Genomic DNA, 18,199 nt, shown 5'->3' on the forward strand with positions numbered 1-18,199 from the left:
AAGTCTTTTTCATGAGTCAGTATGTAGCGCCCCCTCCTGGTGAAGAGGAAGGCACACTATGTATGTTTTTGGTTTTTTGCAGGTGTGGAAGCGTAGTTGCAAAGAAAATGGGTCAAGAATACAGCAGCCCTTTATGTTGATCTCATTTAAAATTTAATCTGAAAAAATATCATTTTTCTCCAATTACAATATAAGCAAAAACAAACACTAGCATCAGTTTGAATAGTGTGTGATTTCATTAAAGGCCATACAGTAACATGAATCTTCATTTTCCTCATGAATATGTGACATACTGCTAGTTTATATAGCTTCTGCTATAAATATATGCCATATAATCGCAGATCATCTGCACAATTTTCAATAAACATTACATTAGTATTCAAATGTAATCTTCCTTTGATGTTTGAGTTTGAAAGTTTTTTTTCCATTTTAAATAGACATGAATAAGAATGAGGCCAGGCTTTCCAGGAATAATTACAGGGCGGGAACTCTTGTAAAAGATAACGAGAGCAGCGGAAGTGTGTGCAGTTTAATAATAAGCACAGGATAAATCATTTAGCCTGATACTGTGACGCAACAGAGGGCCAGTCATTAAGAAACGACCAATTTTAGACGAATCTAATTGATCTTTATATAACGCTTTCATAAATGTTACATTTCTAACAACACGTGAGGTCAAGTAACAAGAAATATGAGCAAAAATTGTGAAAACCCGTCATTAATGTCAAAGAATGACCGTCAGTCATTTCTTCTTCTGCACTTTCTTATCTCTAGACTTTAAGCTCTGTGCTAGATTTTGTTAGTTAAACTTGAACACATGAGAAATTTTACTTCCACGTAGGGGAGAAAACTGTTTTTTATGCATGTGTGATGCATCGTGTTTCCATACAGCTTACTTCAATTGCATCTAGGCAACCCTTAACTGCTGCAGCCAAGCTTGGAGTCATTTTGGTAAATGAGTTAGCCAGTTTATTGACCCTCTGTTTAAATAGACCCGTTGGACTTTCTCCTCCTCCAGTAGCGGACCACATACCATCCTGAACATTCGTGCTTTTAGAAGGCCTTTAATTGCCATCGATCATGCAACTGGCTTCCTTCTTAGTCATCCTGATTGCTGGACATGTGTCTGTACCAGTGGATTGTAGGCCAAGGCTCCAGGATTCAGAACAACTAGCTCAACATCAGCAGGGTCGATTGAACGCGGCAACAAATGCAGATCCATCTGCCGGTATGGGACGCTTCTACTCTGTGCTGAATGGACCAATGAGACACAGCATTTACAGCGGCTTTCTGGGTAAGTCTGCATATAAACACACAACTGGAACCGCTTATACAGACAATCCTCTGCAATAATAAAGGAAAATGTTAAGTATGACCGACTTTGCTTACTTGATTTTGAAGAGGGTAAATATCAGCTTTGGATCTGAAAGGAAGTTCAGGAAAATCAGAGAAAAACTGAACCAAACAAAACAAAAAAGAAAGTTTGAGATTAATTCTGTACATTTATAAACTTCAAAATATATTTTCAAATTTAAAAGCAGAATATTGTTAATCAAATAATTTTTCTTGTTACATTTGTTAATAGAAAATGTGCTTTTTTTTCAGTCACTTTGCCTGTGAGAACAGCTTCCAGCAACTTTGTGTCAATATTTGATTTGAGAAGAAAACATTTCATCTGCATGGACTTTAAGCTGTACATATCTGTGAGTATTGTTTTAGATGTTCTTAGTTTGAATGAAGTCACAAAGTGTCAAAAACAGACCATAAACATTTTCTTTCTACCAAACAGAGGCAAAGGGACAGAGAAGACTGTCTCTTCCAGGACATTTGGTTAGATTTAGTAAGCCACCATCATGTGTTTTACTCTACAAGCGGGAGAAGGCTGCTCAGACTACAAGGAGGTCATCTGCGAGTGGCACATGGCGAGCCGCCTGAACACTACTTAGCCCCGCTGAAGAGGCTCTTGAATCCCTCGGTTAAAAGACAGAGAAGGAGCGAAGAGGTGAACCCCTCTGATCCTTTACGAACAGAAGCAAATCCCTCACGTTCTGGAAAAGATCTCAGAGATGCAGATCACGTTCGGCCTGAACAGGCTCAGACAGGCGCTGTGTCTAAAGAGACCATCGCCTCCTGCGACGACCCCCTGTCTGTCTTACAGCCCAACGCGCCTGGAAGCCCTGTGAAGACTAACATTGCAGACCAAGCCTAAGTCGCGCAGCATCACTCATCCATAGAAGATATTTCCCGGGATAAATCTGGCTGACCATTAAGAGCCATAGAAACCTTAGTCCCTTATTTCTAGACCTGGTTGAAAAGGTCTGAAAAGACCTGTTGATTAGAGGCCGAACTGACATCTAAACTCTGCACAGTCGTCGAGGCTGAAGTCGGTTCCAAAGCAAAAGTTTATTGGACACAGATAACAGCCGTCGCTTCAGTGATGCACATGCAGGTGTCTGTTTTTGTTTGTTGGGATGTGAAATGGTTGGACAGTAAAACAGTGTCTGCTTCAGGTCCACAACTAGAATTAGTGGATTGTCTTTTTCAAAATATTAAAACACATCTATGCTATTTATATATGCATATATCTACACGTAAGCAGGTTATGTCTCGGTGTCTGATGCATGGTGTGTGAGCTTCTCACAGGGTGGGCAGCATGTCAGTGCTGCCTGACAGTAACAGTGAGCGGCTTTGAATCTGCTGGTTGTCTGAGGAGTTTGCACCGTCCCAAAAAAGGAAGATCACGTTTCTAATGAACTCAAACGGTGCCTTTGCACTTGTAAAGTCATGCTTTGCTGGGTGGGGAGATACTGACCTTCCTGGAGTTTTTATGGAGCTAACCCTTTTGTATGTACTCATAAACCAAGTTACATCACAGGGGCTCGTGCAGGTCTCCTGTTTGAAGATAATGGTCTGGGAACACTCGACATAAGTTTGGTCCAGTTTGCTGCTGTCCTTTAACCTCTTTGGTGAGGAGAATTTGAACCTCTGGGTCAGATATGTCAATATTTGTTCAAATAATTGTTTAAATCATCCAACAACTCTTGAAGTGTTGCTGAAAAACAGCAACAAGAACAACAAAAAGACGAATGATGCTGTTGTGACTGGGAAAAAATATCTCCTGTATGCAGCTTCCATAAAAATGTCAAAAATGTATCAGGTGCTGGACACCAACAGTCACAGCAATACAAACGTATTTATTTATTGAGCTGTTTTAATGACGTCCTTGCTCGCCTACTGTTTTATTATTTATATATATTGGTTGGTGTATCATTTCTGATGTTAATAAAATAAATTGTAAGTATCTGGAACATATTTTGCTTCTTGTTTTAAGCAGAAGATGAGTCATTTTCAAACGCACGGCTGAGACATTTCTCATGTGCATTATTGTCAGATTACGTCCTCCTCCTCTAAGATGCCTGTCAAACGAAAATAAACGGGATCTGCAAACGTGGAAGTCCCAGTTAGCTGAAAGCATTTGAGTGATTTAAGATTAAAAGACTCTTTTAAAATCTTACTGACAATAAGTGTCACACAGTTCTCATGAAGGCAGCAAAACCGAACAAAAACAACTAAAATGACCTAAATAATGAAGCCCACTTACAGGAATGAAAATTAAAGGTACGCAACATGAAAAGATGAATAAATAACAACCAGCTGAGTTTATTGAAACGACTTTATCAGGAAAGAACCATCACAGGTGCAAACGTACATTTTTACATCAGTAAAGCATTTCAGTAGTCGCACACGCCACAGACTCCTTTAGCTAAGAAACAGCAGCTTTTACTCTAAATAAATGTGTGGACTGAAAAACAGCCACACAGAGTCCGTTCACGCGTTCCACAGTTTAATGGGCTCGTAACATTCGTCCGTCCTTGTTGACTCAAGTGTTAATTCACAACAATGGGAAAGGAACTGATTTCCAAAGAGTAAACACTACTCCGAGTTCTTGTGCAGATTTCTGGACCCCTACAGGAGAAATTCAGAAACGAGGCCTCGCTAAACCACAGAGTCGCCCACGTATGTAGCAACGAACAGCCAGACAATAACAACGCGATGACGAAATTTCCTGCAACACAAACGATCCGAGGCTTTAATTACTGTTTAAACGAACCCCAAGAAAAGGACGTAACAGGTCACGATCTGCGTTTCACGTGGTCCCCTCTGTGGATAAAAACACAGCGGATCCCTGATAATATGAACTCGTCGTCTTGTTTCCTCACGGTTATTATAAACCGACAAAGGCCCGTGTTCGGACTCAGAGAGAACACGTGTGCTTGATCAGAACCCAGAGGTAAGCGGCAGTGCAATTCCTCCACAAAGTAGCGCACCACCACGCACATGTAAGCCCCATGGGTGACCACCAAAGCATGGACGGGGATATCCTTGACCCCATCGTCGGCCTTCCCCTCAGTAGGAGTCGTCTGTGACGGAGCAGGTAACGACGAGTCGTCCTGCCCTCTCTCGCTGAAGTGTTCGGCCCCAATTTGCTGAAGCATTTTCTCCAGAAACTCTTTGAACCGCATCTTCACCTGAGCAGAGCAAAAATCTGTTATGAAAAGTTCTCCTGCTTCTATTGTTGTACATACTGTAGAATGAGACCCAGGCTTCCTACGGAGCTGAGGGATAAAGGTTAAAGGTCGTTTTATTCATAGTCACGTCCTTTGGTATAAAAACTGCACATCTTTCTGATGCAACAACCTGCAACTTGTTTAAAAAAGGGAGGGAGCAGGCCTTTTGCAGAGGATTTGAGTGCTCTGTGCTTGTGTCAAATCTATATTTGAAGATCAGCGTCACCATCACGATGTGCTGGTCACGTCCTGGATTTGACCAGAGTTCATGTCCAAGCTAGAACATAATGGACGAAGTCTGACGAGGTATCTTGGAAATAGAACATCCTTCCCTCCAACAACCCCTCCTCCTCCTCACATCCTGTCCTATCACACACACACACACACACACACACACACACACACACACACACACACACACACACACACACACACACAGTTCAGACATTCAGTCATGCAAAGAAGACAATGATATGCTAATCATAACTTTATAGAGCTAGGAGGTGAATGCTTCCTGCCACCTAGTGGAAGTATGTGTACATTACACCAAGATACCTGGTATCAATCCAGAGTGTGCGGAAAGATTTAATTTTAGTGTAATATGTGCAAAAGATCCCACTTTAGAAAAAAAAGCTTAAGTGGGATCTTTTGCATCAGAAACATATTTGAAGGAATATATAAAGGAACTGGGCAGCACGGCGGTGAGCTGGTTAGCACTGCAGCCTCAGTTCTGTGTCTCTCTCTGTCTTTGCTCAGACCGGTGACCTGTCCAGAGAATAGGCTCCAGCCCTGAACTGGATGAGCGTTAGAGGATGGATTGAAGATGAAGAAGAGAGCAAACAGAGATACGAGGAAACTCAGGAAAGAAATAATCTACAGACAATTCTGCGATGGAATCAAAATGTTGTAGTTCGTGACCTGTGAGTACTTCGAACTCGAGACTTCATTTTAATCTTAACTAAACAACTGTAAAACTTTATGGCTATATCGTGCTGGAACCAAGTACTCAAATGCACCTTTGTGACTGATCTTTATACACGATGTGTTACCAGGAACCACATTAACACACAAACATGAAGTAAATAAATAAATAAAACCAGAGGCCTGTGCTAAGAAGCAAGATTTCATATTATATGGGCAACGTCAGGGCTAACCCTGGGTTTTCTGTATGTCCACGCTAACCTATGCTAACCTGCTCCAAAGCAGGTCCGGTTGACCAGCTGACCAATCGATTCTCTATTTGCATCACTGTGAGGGTCTAAAGTTTTTCAGCAGCATCTAATATCTTTGCATTTCCCTGTTGAGCAGTACGAAATATACATTCTTAGATAGAGCTTATTTTTTCCTGTTGGCTGCAAACAGTTTTACAACTAAAGCATGAACACATGATCCCATCTATTTGTATCCCACTTGCTGTCCTTATATCAAATGTGCGTTTCAAACCAAGGCTGCAGCTGAAAGGATGAAACATTTATTTAATCAAACAGTTGATTATAATCCATCATATTTTCCCATGTTTTGATGACTAACTCAGCACTATTAATACTAAAGTGCTCTTCCACTCACGCTGCTGTGCTGTGTTTAACTTCTTCATGTTTTTGCTATTATATAATTCTCTTTGTAAAATCAGCTGATCAACTGCTGGTATTCTTATGCATAGCTGTGATTGGTCAGATGCTGCCAACACCACATCTTTCATGTGAATGCGGGTGGGAAACCCTCGGTAACTAAACGAGTTGACAGCCAGCTTTATGTGACCGCTTATCCTTACTGCCGATGATAGCGTGTATCCAGATAAAAGAAAGATACCCTGGGTATGTTGAGCCGCTCTATGGTTCAGGGGTCGGGTTCAAAAGATTACAGATGTTATTAATGTCACATAAATAACAGAAAACCAGATAATCAGCAGGGATGCAAGGACCTGACATCAATAGGGTGACTTTTATGGCCCGTGTTTATCACCAGTGCCACATCTGTTTTTGAGATGAAGAGTGGAAAAACAATAGAACTGTGAGTGTTTTTCATCTTTTTGTTTTTAGCATTTTGTTGTTTCCCAAGAATAAAAAGAAAGTAAATAATTCAGTCTTGGCAATAGGCCTGAATATTATTTATTTTTTATATTATTTTCATTACCAGTGATCCAGAATTTCACCAAGACTCTCTCCTTTTACAATAAGACAACCTCAGCCTCACCTGCTCCTGCGTCTCTCCTCCCGGAGGTGTGAAGCCTGGAAACGTCTGACCAGCCGCCTCGGCCATGTCTTTGACGTCCTGTAACCGCCTCCCTTCAGCTATCCCAAAGCTCTGAAAGATCAACTTATTCATTGGCACGTAAACATCTGATCAATAAGTTTTCTCGTAAGTTTTGAGGTCACTCGCCTTCTCTATAAGCAGAGGGTCACACACCATTTCTAGAGCGGAACAGCTGCTGTTGTGCTTCATTATTGTTTCGGTGGTCTGGATGGAAAAACAAAAACAAAATGTAATCTGATTACAGAGAGGAGGAGGGTGGCTTTTATAAGTCTGCCACGAGTACTCAGTCAGAATTACATAAGTGCTCAGTGTTCAAAGGTCCGACTGCATTTATCTTCTAACTGAGCCTTCATTTAGATCTCATCTCCACACCTGTGAACTTTTATGACACACAGAAACAAATCCACAGACTCACAAGATAAAATAAATCAATCAAACTGGATCTTTTGAAAGGCCAGGCGCTTTTTTTACACTGCTGTTGTATAAGGTTCATAGTTTACCTGTTTTGCCCGCAGCATGTTGCTAACAAACACGTTGGTGAACTTGACATGGGCGAGGTATCGCCCTGCAGCTTCTGCCTGCTGCAGCCCAGCCTCAGACAAAGGTGCGTCTATAGCCTGGCCTGGGTGGAAGGAAAAGGGGAAATTAGAATAAAGCAGCTCCCTTATTCTATTTTTTTTTTTAACCCAAAACAAGTAATTTTATTCTAATGAAACAAATATTTAGAATCATTCTTTACCTTGCAGCAGACCATCTTTGTTGTACTGAGTTTCCCCACTGTAGGAAATAAATGACAGGAGATAACACTGACAGAGTTTGGTGCTCAACAGGCACTCGTTTGATTTCACATCTGTTACCACATGAATGCAAATCTTTTATTACGTGTTGCTCACAGCCATGACGTTCTGTATGCCCAAAGCTGTACTTATACTTTTAATGGCGACTGGCTACTAACACGTCTTTTTGATGATTCAGTTATTTTGAATCACTTAATCAAAATGGCCAAAATAAATGCATAAATCAACAAATGTCAGGATAAAAAGAAATTCACAAGTTCTCAGTTACAGATTGAACCCCAGTGACACGCAAACTGCAAATAAATTACAAAGACAACAAACATTTGGAGTCTGCACTGCTAATTTTGATTTTATTTTCATGGTATCTTCGGACAATATGTGGTGTGTGTAAGTGGTTTTACCTTTGACCCACAAAAATCCGTTTTTTGTTTTTGTACATGAATGAACCTTTATTGTTCCGCGTTTATTCTGCCCCCTGGTGGCCATCGTGAAACGTCGCACAGACTAAACAAACGGTACAAACCCGCTGGGAGAGTCACAGTCTTATCATATATTCTTATCATATATTCCTCGTTTCAGCTTAGAAGCCGCTCTCCGTGAACTCCGGTTAAGACCACGATAGAAATAAACAGTCCGTCACTGCTACACGTTTTAAAACCCCTCCAAACACGACAGACTGAAGTCTGTCAAAGTACAAGTCGCGCTCCTCGGAACCCTGTGGTGCTGAACTTCATATATTATCGTCGGATGAACTTACTGTCGAACAAGGGTCAGCCCAAATGTTAGCGTTTTCATGCTGCGGAAGGCAGAGACCGGGTAAAGACGCATTACTCATTGCACGAGTCTCACGGTGACGGAACATGGGAACACTGGTTTATGGCGTCAGGGTGAAATTACAGCTGCCCACAGAAGCGCATCACCCCCACAGATATATTTAGCCCGACACCATCCACTGCACGCTTGTAGGGTACAGATCTTATTATGAAGATGAACTCTGGAAAGGTGTCGACACACCTGTGATCAGTCACTGACTACGACATCCAGGGGAGATTAATTGAGCAGCTACTGAGATTGGGAGTTTTTCTTAAAGAGAGTCCAGGTTACAAAAGATTTAGACGTGCACATTATACTACTACACAGGTAGCTTATAGTACAAAAGTTGTTTAATCGAAATATATTTCAAGTACCTAAAGCTAAAATTCCATAATAGTAAATAATAAGAAACAAACAAACAGGATGTTTATCTGTTTGTAGGATATCAGTTATTTCTGGGGCCACATGCAAATCGGTCATATTTTCATGTACACGTGGAAGTTGTCAGATTCTGCACTTTTCTGTGTCAACAGAAAAAAAAGGCTGAATTGTAAACAAATTGGTGACTTTGAGTTTGTGTCAAAGCCTCAAGCTTCTGAAAAGCTGCAAACTTGTTTAACTCAAAATGTGCTGACTTCAAACAGTCGGAGTAGGAGCTGTAAATCTTTAATGCGTAACATCATCAGTAAGGAAGATCGCATATTAGTGTAAAAGCACCTAATGCAACTGTCAGTGACAGGAGGAGCGGTACATTTGCAAAAAATCATCATGGACCGGACCAGGCACGTGCAGAGGGTGGGGGGCGGAAGGGGCTTGAGCACGTGCCCCTTTCCTGATGGGTGCCCCAGGTGCCCTTTTTCCTGTCTGTGCCCCTCAACAATAATATTTAACAATTAATCACAGTTTTGCTAAATAAAAGGGTCTAGCTTGCATCAGTCACATGACTATCATTAACCAATCCTCGCACTTGACGGCAGAGCGCGCTGGTTACGAGCCGGGAATGAGCTCGAAAGAGCACGCGCATTTTTTGCCGTTTGAGCGACCTCAAACCTTTCAGGAAGGCTTATATTTCACTAAATATAAATAATATAAATGATAAATTATTAGATTGTGAATAATCTAATATGCATATCCACATAATTATGGATTATTATAATTATGATTAAAAACACACACACACGTGGTTTTAAAGAAAATGCATTAAGAAACAGATTATATTACATTTATATTTCAAATATGATAAAATGCTGATTTTACAGCAGCAACATTGTATCTCATTTAATAAACTTTCTGCCTGCACAGAGTGGATAGTCAAACAAACTGAATCGCCATAAATACATTATTTTATATTTATTACTTAATTGTTTTATACTCGTTACTTTATTATTGTAGCACTAGGAATAAACAATAAGGGAAGGATTCTGGATCAGCACTATGATTCAAACTTGTGGCCATAGTATGTACAGAATCATTGAGAAGGTATAAAATGTCACTGTATGTGCGTGTTTTATGTGTATAGATTTCTTTGAATTATTACTCATGATATAATATTGTCCAGACAGGCTCTGTAGGACACGAGGAGGAAACAGTGACAGAAGGCGCTGTGTGAGGCAGCGGATCCGTCAGCAGCTGGATTACAAAGAGCACAGGTCACAATGACACCTGCACCAGTTGTTGCATTGCATTCAAGTATAAAAACAATAATAAACACAATGTTTTCGTTCTCTAACATTTTTCTATCATTACTTTATTATGGATTAGGTGGAGGAGTTTTTAAGTGTGGATAACTCAATAATAGATTAATTCAGTAGCAGTTTGTGCCTCGTTCTCAGATGGACAGGAAGTGGAGAGTGACAGATGAGACGAGGAGATGGAAGAGAGGCAAAGAGTGAGTCGCAGGCAGAGCGAGTTTACGTCTCACAGTTTTGTTGTCTTATGGTTCCAAGTGCTGTCACCATTCTTTACATTTTATTATTATCTCATAACTTGTTTAATCGGCTACCATCTCTCCTGTGGACTCTTTAATGTCTACCTTCTCAGATCAACACGGCCCTGCCCTCCAGCAACAGCAACTCCTCAACAGCAACATTGTATCCATCAGTAAAACTGTCACAAGGCGGGATGGACTCATGTGCAGACAAGGGAAGCTAAATGCAGTTCCTTTTATTAACACACAACACCAGGTGCAACTATATACAGGTGAGAGCGAGGGGGGAATCCAGAGGGGCACAGGGGAGGTCCGGAAACAGGGGCTCTTCACACAGTTCCAAAAACACAACACACCAGCAACTCAGCTCGCCCAGGCCTCCAAGGGAAAGAGAATCCAAGGTTACTCAGTAGTCCAGCAATGAGATGTTTCCAGCTACTGCCTTAAGTAGTGGACGCTGGTGAAGTGATGAGCCACGGGTGCGAGGGCCAGGGGCGGGAGCCCGCAATGAGCTCCGCCCAGGCGACACACAGCGAGAGGGAAAGGAAAACAAGAAACATAGCCAACCTGGGTCAGCCGGGCAGACACGGGGACCATGACAAAAACATACATTTGCTTTGCATTGACCCCACCTGATGACAGTGATATAGTTTGATGCGTTTCCATATTAGATTCTTCATGAACGTGTTGTTGCTCTTCAGCCTGGTTCTAGGTGCCCCTTTTTAACTTTGAGCACCTGCCCCTTTAAACATCTCTGCACGGCCCTGGATTGGACTAAGGATATTATCCAAGGCAAAGGATGGTCAGAGTTTCTGTTTGAGAAAAACATGTTTTTAGCATAAATATTGACCTTGCATATTACCAGCCATTATGCCTGTTGTCATAATTTTAGGAAGACAGAGTGAACTTAAATCCCACGTATGCAGTTATATGATGCTAACAATGTCCAAAATGTTTTTTGATAACTTAATTTTATAAAAAAAAGGAAAATTGTATTATAGTAGGACAATGTATATCGAAAATCCTATAATTATTTTATACTAATAATGTTATGCCTACATTTAAAATAAAGACCAACTGGGAACGTGATTTTTTTGGCGTAGATGTTAAAAACAACTGGAAGGAATTTATTGTAATAAAATTTCTTGCATATATGCATTTACAATTTTCACGTAACATGCTCCTGATTACAAATGTTACAAATATGTAAATATTGACCTTTGTAAAGCTGCGTGTCAGTTTCTTTTACATTTCTGTTTTTAAGCGTGAGTTGACAGATTTTTCAAAAAACGGTAATGTGTCGATGTAAGGACTTCACTTATTGTGTCAGTTTTTTTACACTATCGCTGTATTGCCGTCAACAAACCTGTGACCCTGACATTGACACATTTGTGTGTGAAAAACACCACAGTGTGTAAGGTTTATGCCACAGCTGCCCTAAATTAACAATATTGATAAACACCAAAACTGTTCTTTAAGTTTCTGTTAAGTAATCAAACTTTCCTTTTTGCTAAAGCATATAGTTAGGGCTGGACCAGGTGACCCTGAATCCTTCCTTAGTTATGCTGCAATAGACGTAGGCTGCCGGGGATTCCCATGATGCACTGGGTGTTTCTTCTTCACTCACTATGTGTTAACAGACCTCTCTGCACTGAATCATATCTGTTATTAACCTCTGTCTCTCTTCCACAGCATGTCTTTATCCTGTCTTCCTTCTCTCTCCCAACCAATCACAGCAGATGGCCCCGCCCCTCCCTGAGCCTGGTTCTGCCGGAGGTTTCTTCCTGTTAAAAGGGAGTTTTTCCTTCCCACTGTCGCCAAAGTGCTGCTCATAGAGGGTCATATGATTGTTGGGTTTTCTCTGTATTTATTATTGTAGGATCTACTGTACAATATAAAGCACTGTGAGGCGACTGTTGTTGTGATTGGATGTCAGATTGTTATTTGCCTGATAAATAACAATATAATATTTAGATTTTGAACAAGTTTTTAACAGATTTCTAAAATACACATTTTCTTGCTTTAATGAAAGGTTGTCTAATACATTTGCTGAGCACTGTAGCTGCTCAGCAGAACTTCACTTGGCAGCAAGGTGATTTGTGACACACTACATGAGAACTAAGTGCAAAAAGTCCAATGACTGTTCTAAACAAAGAGCTGCTTTCTCTGAATATCTAAAAGGGGAACTGTATAGTTATGGTAATAATTAAAAATAAGACTTTTAGAAATCTTGGAGGATAAGTAGTAAAGATACTGGCTTGAGTTTGAGACTTATGTGGACTGCACCGACTCTTAGAACATATAAATATAAAACATGTGGAAAAGCATATCGCCACACGTGCCTTTATAGTAAGCCCACTGACCAGAGAAGTGATTACTATGATCTTGTTACTGTGCGCCTCTTCTGGGAAACTCCTGACATTCATATAGATTCCCCTCCCCTTTTCCCTAATTACTCCGACATTCTCCAACAGCAGCTGCTGGCTGAGCAGGACACACACGGCTCACAACGCATCACATTTGTAGGTCTTCATGTTACTTTACTCTTTACTGCTGGCTACACTGTATCCCAGTCTTATATTGCACTTTAGTCTTGCACGGCTTTCAATGCATTATTTTTGTTTTTTTAAAATCACCAGTTATGTAAATTGTATTTCCTTTTACCTGCCTCTTTATTAGCAGACGCTGGTACTGGTTCCAAGGCCCCGCCTCTGCCATCTCTCCCTTGAAGGGACACTGCATCCAAGTTCAAGCATCCATGAGATGCACGACACCTCACATTTTGCAGCCCTACAGGATTCAGACGCTCCACTGCGGAGACACCGTACACGGTACTGCATCCAACACATGAGCTGTGGTTCTTTTAATCTGCAGCAGATCCAAAGGAGGAGTAGGACCAGAACCCGTTTTGGTTTTGTGACTATGCATGCATGACTGGATCAACAGGTTCATACACATTTGCAGAAACTGCTTGAAATTCTGGTGGGATGAGTGCATATTGTCCCAGGTTCATCATCATCATCACTGATGCAGTTAAAGTCGCTGCTGACTGACAAACTAATGTCCTGATCAGGAGACAGACACACAGCTGAAAAGGAACACAGGCCTGGGAAATAGTGAGCTGATGTGGTGTCACACCCTTTAAAGCAGACGTTTATTGAACAGAGGTTGTGCAACAGACATTTGAGGTACATGATATGAGTTATAGAGGAGGGGGAGCGGGCGATTTGAAGGGAAATCTGCACCATTGAAACTTCCAGAAAATGTATGACTGGATGCCACAGGTCAGCTCGAGCCATTATTCTGCGGGAGTTCCAGTGGTGCACACACAATATCTTTAGACCAAAACACACGTTTCTCACATACAGAATCGATATTTAATGACATTCATAGTGATTGTGGTTATATAAAGCAAGAACTGTACTTTGGCCATCATAGGAATGCTGTTTTTGCCCCTCGCTTGCACACAGTCAGATGTAGCACCAACACGGACAGTAGTGAACATGCTCGAACTATCTGCGGTACAAAATCCTCAAAGAAGCTGTTGCAACGTCACGGCGCTCCCCCTCCAAAAGAGTCCAAGTGGAAGCCTTGCATATTTCCGGTTTCCCCATCTCACCGAGCGAGTCGTTTTCCAACTAAAACAGCAACAGAACACGTCGTTCTTTTCTTTCCCCTCCGTTTCAGGCTCCCTAACTGCAGAGGTATAGCTGATGAATTTTGCGTTTTTTTAAAATCCAGTAATCTTGAGGTATCGGAAATACCACTGATGGGCAGAATGTGACTGAAGAAGGAGAGCAAAAATAGATAAAGGGGAAAACGAGACATGCTATCTAAGCAAACGGTCAAACTGTACAATGAACATTTCCAGTCGAATACTCGTTTCATGTTCTTCTATCACCATCTACTTCGGTTTCTGAATGTATCTCTTAAGCAGTAAAATAATTATATTATAATACAAATGTTTATAAAATAGCAGCACACTCAAGTGACACATCACAACTAAGTAATGTTATTTTTTTGTATAAATGAAACAAATTCATAGCTTTTAGCAGCGCAAAAAATACAATAAAATATTGACACTTTTTTTTTTTGTCGATGTCTTCAGTCCTCCTCTGTCCTCTCTTCACTTTGGAATACAGTATCTCTAAGTCTTAGAAAAACCCTTTGTGGGTCTGGTCGCCCCGTAAAATATTATCAAACACAAATTGACAAAGGTGGTCTCAAAATAGAACATATGCAACAACATATTGCAGGAGGAATCACAAGTTTGGGAGAGAGCTTACGTCAGGAAAACAGGCAAAATAAAGGGGTCATACCAAATATTCAGATGGGGGACGATTTGGCAAACGGGTCATGAAATCGCTCAGTTTTACTGAAAATCATCCGATCCCCACATTCACACTCAGCAAAGTTACACATGGTCATGGAAAAACAATAAAAAGAAGTCAAAGACACCTTGCTGTGACAAAGCCACGTGACCAAACAAAACAAAATCAGCCGTCTCGCTTTGTTCTGCTGTCTGCCTGGCAGATGAATCCCCTTGCTAATGATTCGAAGCAGCAAAGCTCACCGGGGAAATGTGTTCACTGACAGACAACTGGCCTGGACGGGCGCTACGGAAGCCAGCACCATAAACAGAAACAAACATAAAGGAAAGAAAACAACAACAAAACAACAACTGACCAACCACTGCGACACAAATTCTTTTTTAAACACAGGCGTTGCTTTATCTTAACATTGCAAACCTCATGGCCCTTTAAAGAACATGTGCAAACCTGGATGTTCAGACCACCCTTGCTGGTAGCGCCCTGCCTCCCTGGCTGTGATGCAGATAAATAGAAAGAAAAATTCAAGTAAAAACAAAATCATTTCTTGACATTGTAAAAGAAAATCGACTCGAGCCCACAGATCAGAAAGCTGTGTGAATTCATGCTCTTATTTGTTCAGGATCAACTTGCAATTTGCGTGACTGGGAATGTTGTTTCTTTGTTTGGAATGTGCTTATGCGGAAAGTCGCGGGAAGCCTTTTTTCAATTTGACTCCTCCTTTAAAGGCAAATGACTGATGTTGGGAAACCAGCCCTTCAAAGTAAACCAAAGAAAAGGCTAATGAGGAAAAAAAATGAAACATCTGTTCACCTCCAATCACCGTCCATTTCAATTTAATCATCTCCTGGGGAGCATGTTTGCAAAGTGCTTTGCCATTAAAATCATACAGGGGTGTTGAAAACAACCCTATGCGGTACTCCAGATGAGCTTTGACAGTTATTGTCATCCTCTACCCCTCCCCCAACCCCCCCGCCCCAAAAGATTCCCTAACGCGTGACCTGGCAGCGTACGGTCTTACTTCCTCGTGTCATTTCCACGTAAACGGAAAACCAGGAACATCTTTGTGTGTCGTTGTAGGCATCCGTTACTGACGCAGCCACGGATACCAATTTTATTGTTCGTCATCTTCCAGCCACTGGCTGTACAAAGCCCACGTCTCCCACACAGCAGCAAACTTCTGCACCACTAAAAACTAAAACCGTCTCTGTCCCGCCACCCGGTGCTGTGCCTCTCCCTCAGCCTGCGCTCGTCTCGCTCTGCGCTCACCGACACAGAAGAACGAAACTTTCCTCAAGACTCTCCTGCTCTCACATGTGCCACGCATGCTGTGCACGTTCCATCCAGACACAAGAAACGCCTCATCGCAAAGCGCGACGAACGTGCGATATTTCGTTATCGGAACGGCAGTAATGAACAAACGGCTCGCATAACCTCCGAGAAAGATAACGGCCTCTGTCGTCTCACTCGTGGTCCACGCACACAGGTTTATTGTTGGAGAACAACGAATCACGACACACTGTTAATGCACGACGGCAGCGACGTAGCGTAGATGCCCAGTTCTACGGATGGAGAAAGTATATGTAGCCTCGGCTCGCTCCGCTGTCTTTAAATACACAACTGTAAGCCTGCGACTTTATTCAAGTGCCTTTCGCTGTAGAATCACTGTTAACATAGACACGCACACACTCAGACACGCACACACAAAAACACGCTTGCATCCACAAACTGACACGCACAAGCAGCCAGACAAAAGGAGCTTATTGATCTCTACTATTAATTTCAAAAGACGTCCAATAATAATAATAATAATAATAACAATTACTAATACTACTGATAATTATCATCATCCCGGGTCTTCCCTGATAATGCGATCCACCCACTTTCGGCAAATAGTCTCACGGCTTCCTCAGTCGCACACTCAGCACACAACAGTCGAGGAGCTCGTTCAGCGGCTCAAACGTAACGGTGACAGTACTCGTAACGCAACGATAGAGAAGCCCCAGGGTGATCCCGCAATTTCCAAATAGTTTCCGTCTCAGCCTCATTATCAATCTATAGTTAGAATATAACTTAAAAGATCATACTATACAATCAGGCAGAATGCAAATATGATTGGCTTCCCTTCTGGATATCCAAGGCATCACAGAGCTTCATCTCGGATCAAATTTGATGCATTTATGCTATAACGTCATCGAAAATCTATTCTGCGAGCAGGTGTTTTCGACTTGTAGAACAGAAAATCTACACACAAAAAAAAACTAGCAAGCATTGCTGTCTTTTGTTTTTAACATTTTTACATTTTGTTCTTTTTTTCTGCTTTTAAGAAAATTGAGTTTTTTTTGTTGGTTTCTATTTTTGTTTTTGTAAATCCTGTGCAATGATGCCCTCTGGTGGTTCACAAGTTGACATCGCGGACGTCTGTCGGGGTGGAGGACTGATCCAGCTCGTCCAGGCCTTTCCCACTCGGGCCTCTCTGAGTTTGCTGCTGTTGCTGTTGCTGCTGCCGTCCTTCGCGTAGGCTGCTCACCAACACGCGCTCGATTTGCTCCTGGCACTCTTTTAGAACATCCTGCAATGCAAAAGACAATCGAGAGGTTACATCAATCTTTTTAAATCTGCAGTCAAGGAAGTGCGTTTTTCCTGCTTCTTCATCAACTCAGAGTTCCAGTTTGGTACGATCGGGCACATTCAAAGCGAGACTTTATCATGAAACTAAAGAGCAAACCAATTCTGTTACTTACAATTTAAACTTAGAAGTTAAACCTTTGAATTTTCTATCAAGCATGTAACACAAATGTTATGCCCTATAATATCAATCTGCTGTTCAGAAAGTGCTTCGGCCACGATGACGGCGTCTCGCTGTGATTTTAAATGACAGCTGACTTTCGAGTTGCTGCTTCCAAAAGACCACAGACATGGGCCAGACCCAAGCATTACATCAGCCCACCGGGGTTGTGCAGCGAATACCATCACTATCGTCCTCATGTAGCCTACGCACATGCACCGGCATGCACACGCACACTCGCATGCATACCTCTGCCCTCCCCCATCCAGCCACCCACCACCTCTGCTGTTCCCCAAAACACACAAAACCCAAACAGGAGTCGTCTTGACAACGGCGGCTGAAAACACAGGTAGTATTAAAGCTATGTTAATTACATCCACCTCCTGTGGGAACACAAAGGTGGTGCTTTTTTAACGAGAGCCAGTCTGTGCGCCCGCCTGCCTGCAGGGGATCCATCTGAGACCCAGCCGCATCGACTTACACCATCAAAGGCCACCAAGGAAAACTGAGAATCCACCTGGGAGACAAACTCCTCAACAGCACCAAGGCCTCTTATCCTTCCCCGGGAGACAGTGCTACAGTGCAGCGCAGTAAGACGGGGGTAGGAAGGGGGGGTTGGTGTAAAAGAGTGCTGAATGGGCTGTTAGCGTCAGAGAAAGGTCGAACTGTTTTAAGGAGGGTCATTAAATACCTAAAGTACCTCAAAGGATCTTTAGTCCCAGGAG

General features: G+C 41.9%; 3 protein-coding genes across 6 annotated transcripts in view; 1 reads left to right on the forward strand and 2 right to left on the reverse strand.

The window, feature by feature from the left end:
* Positions 1 to 1,030: 1,030 nt before the first annotated feature.
* LOC143419311 (fibroblast growth factor 23-like) lies at positions 1,031 to 3,303 on the forward strand. Its single transcript, XM_076885536.1, has 3 exons — positions 1,031 to 1,294; positions 1,606 to 1,703; positions 1,790 to 3,303. Exons 1-3 carry the CDS (start codon positions 1,081 to 1,083, stop codon positions 2,207 to 2,209), a joined length of 732 nt encoding a protein of 243 aa, XP_076741651.1. The 5' UTR covers positions 1,031 to 1,080; the 3' UTR covers positions 2,210 to 3,303.
* A 352-nt stretch (positions 3,304 to 3,655) lies between these two features.
* On the reverse strand, positions 3,656 to 8,511 carry tigara (TP53 induced glycolysis regulatory phosphatase a). 2 transcript variants are annotated; one of them, XM_004569124.3, is made up of 6 exons: positions 8,376 to 8,511; positions 7,561 to 7,598; positions 7,322 to 7,443; positions 6,975 to 7,025; positions 6,762 to 6,872; positions 3,656 to 4,529 (listed from the first exon to the last, which is right to left on the reverse strand). In XM_004569124.3, the coding sequence occupies exons 1-6, from the start codon at positions 8,444 to 8,446 to the stop codon at positions 4,134 to 4,136; spliced, it is 789 nt and encodes a 262-aa protein (XP_004569181.1). In that variant the 5' UTR covers positions 8,447 to 8,511; the 3' UTR covers positions 3,656 to 4,133. The 2 variants fall into 2 exon arrangements, with proteins under 2 accessions (XP_004569181.1, XP_004569180.1); XM_004569123.3 differs by having other exon boundaries at positions 6,948 to 7,025.
* Positions 8,512 to 13,475: 4,964 nt separating this feature from the next.
* Positions 13,476 to 18,199, reverse strand: part of ccnd2a (cyclin D2, a) — a 161,859-nt gene continuing 157,135 nt past the window's right edge. For all 3 annotated transcript variants that reach the window (XM_076885537.1, XM_004569121.6, XM_004569122.6), the window contains one exon: positions 13,476 to 17,258. In XM_076885537.1, the coding sequence (XP_076741652.1) occupies positions 17,085 to 17,258 (174 nt within the window). In that variant the 3' untranslated portion in view covers positions 13,476 to 17,084. The remainder of the gene's footprint in view (positions 17,259 to 18,199) is intronic.

This window comes from Maylandia zebra, linkage group LG7, assembly GCF_041146795.1.
Source record: "Maylandia zebra isolate NMK-2024a linkage group LG7, Mzebra_GT3a, whole genome shotgun sequence".
NCBI classification, from domain to species: domain Eukaryota; kingdom Metazoa; phylum Chordata; class Actinopteri; order Cichliformes; family Cichlidae; genus Maylandia; species Maylandia zebra.

What these genes read in the sequence shown, in the direction of transcription:
- LOC143419311 (XM_076885536.1), top strand. Translation starts at nt 1,081, where the DNA reads ATGCAACTGGCTTCCTTCTTAGTCATCCTGATTGCTGGACATGTGTCT. An exon ending in CATTTACAGCGGCTTTCTGG is followed by an intron (nt 1,295 to 1,605) that starts GTAAGTCTGCAT and finishes CTTTTTTTTCAG; the next exon opens with TCACTTTGCCTGTGAGAACA. An exon ending in ACTTTAAGCTGTACATATCT is followed by an intron (nt 1,704 to 1,789) that starts GTGAGTATTGTT and finishes TCTACCAAACAG; the next exon opens with AGGCAAAGGGACAGAGAAGA.
- tigara (XM_004569123.3), bottom strand. Translation starts at nt 8,446, where the DNA reads ATGCGTCTTTACCCGGTCTCTGCCTTCCGCAGCATGAAAACGCTAACA. An exon ending in CAAAGATGGTCTGCTGCAAG is followed by an intron (nt 7,444 to 7,560) that starts GTAAAGAATGAT and finishes CCTTCCACCCAG; the next exon opens with GCCAGGCTATAGACGCACCT. An exon ending in ACCCTCTGCTTATAGAGAAG is followed by an intron (nt 6,873 to 6,947) that starts GCGAGTGACCTC and finishes TTGATCTTTCAG; the next exon opens with AGCTTTGGGATAGCTGAAGG.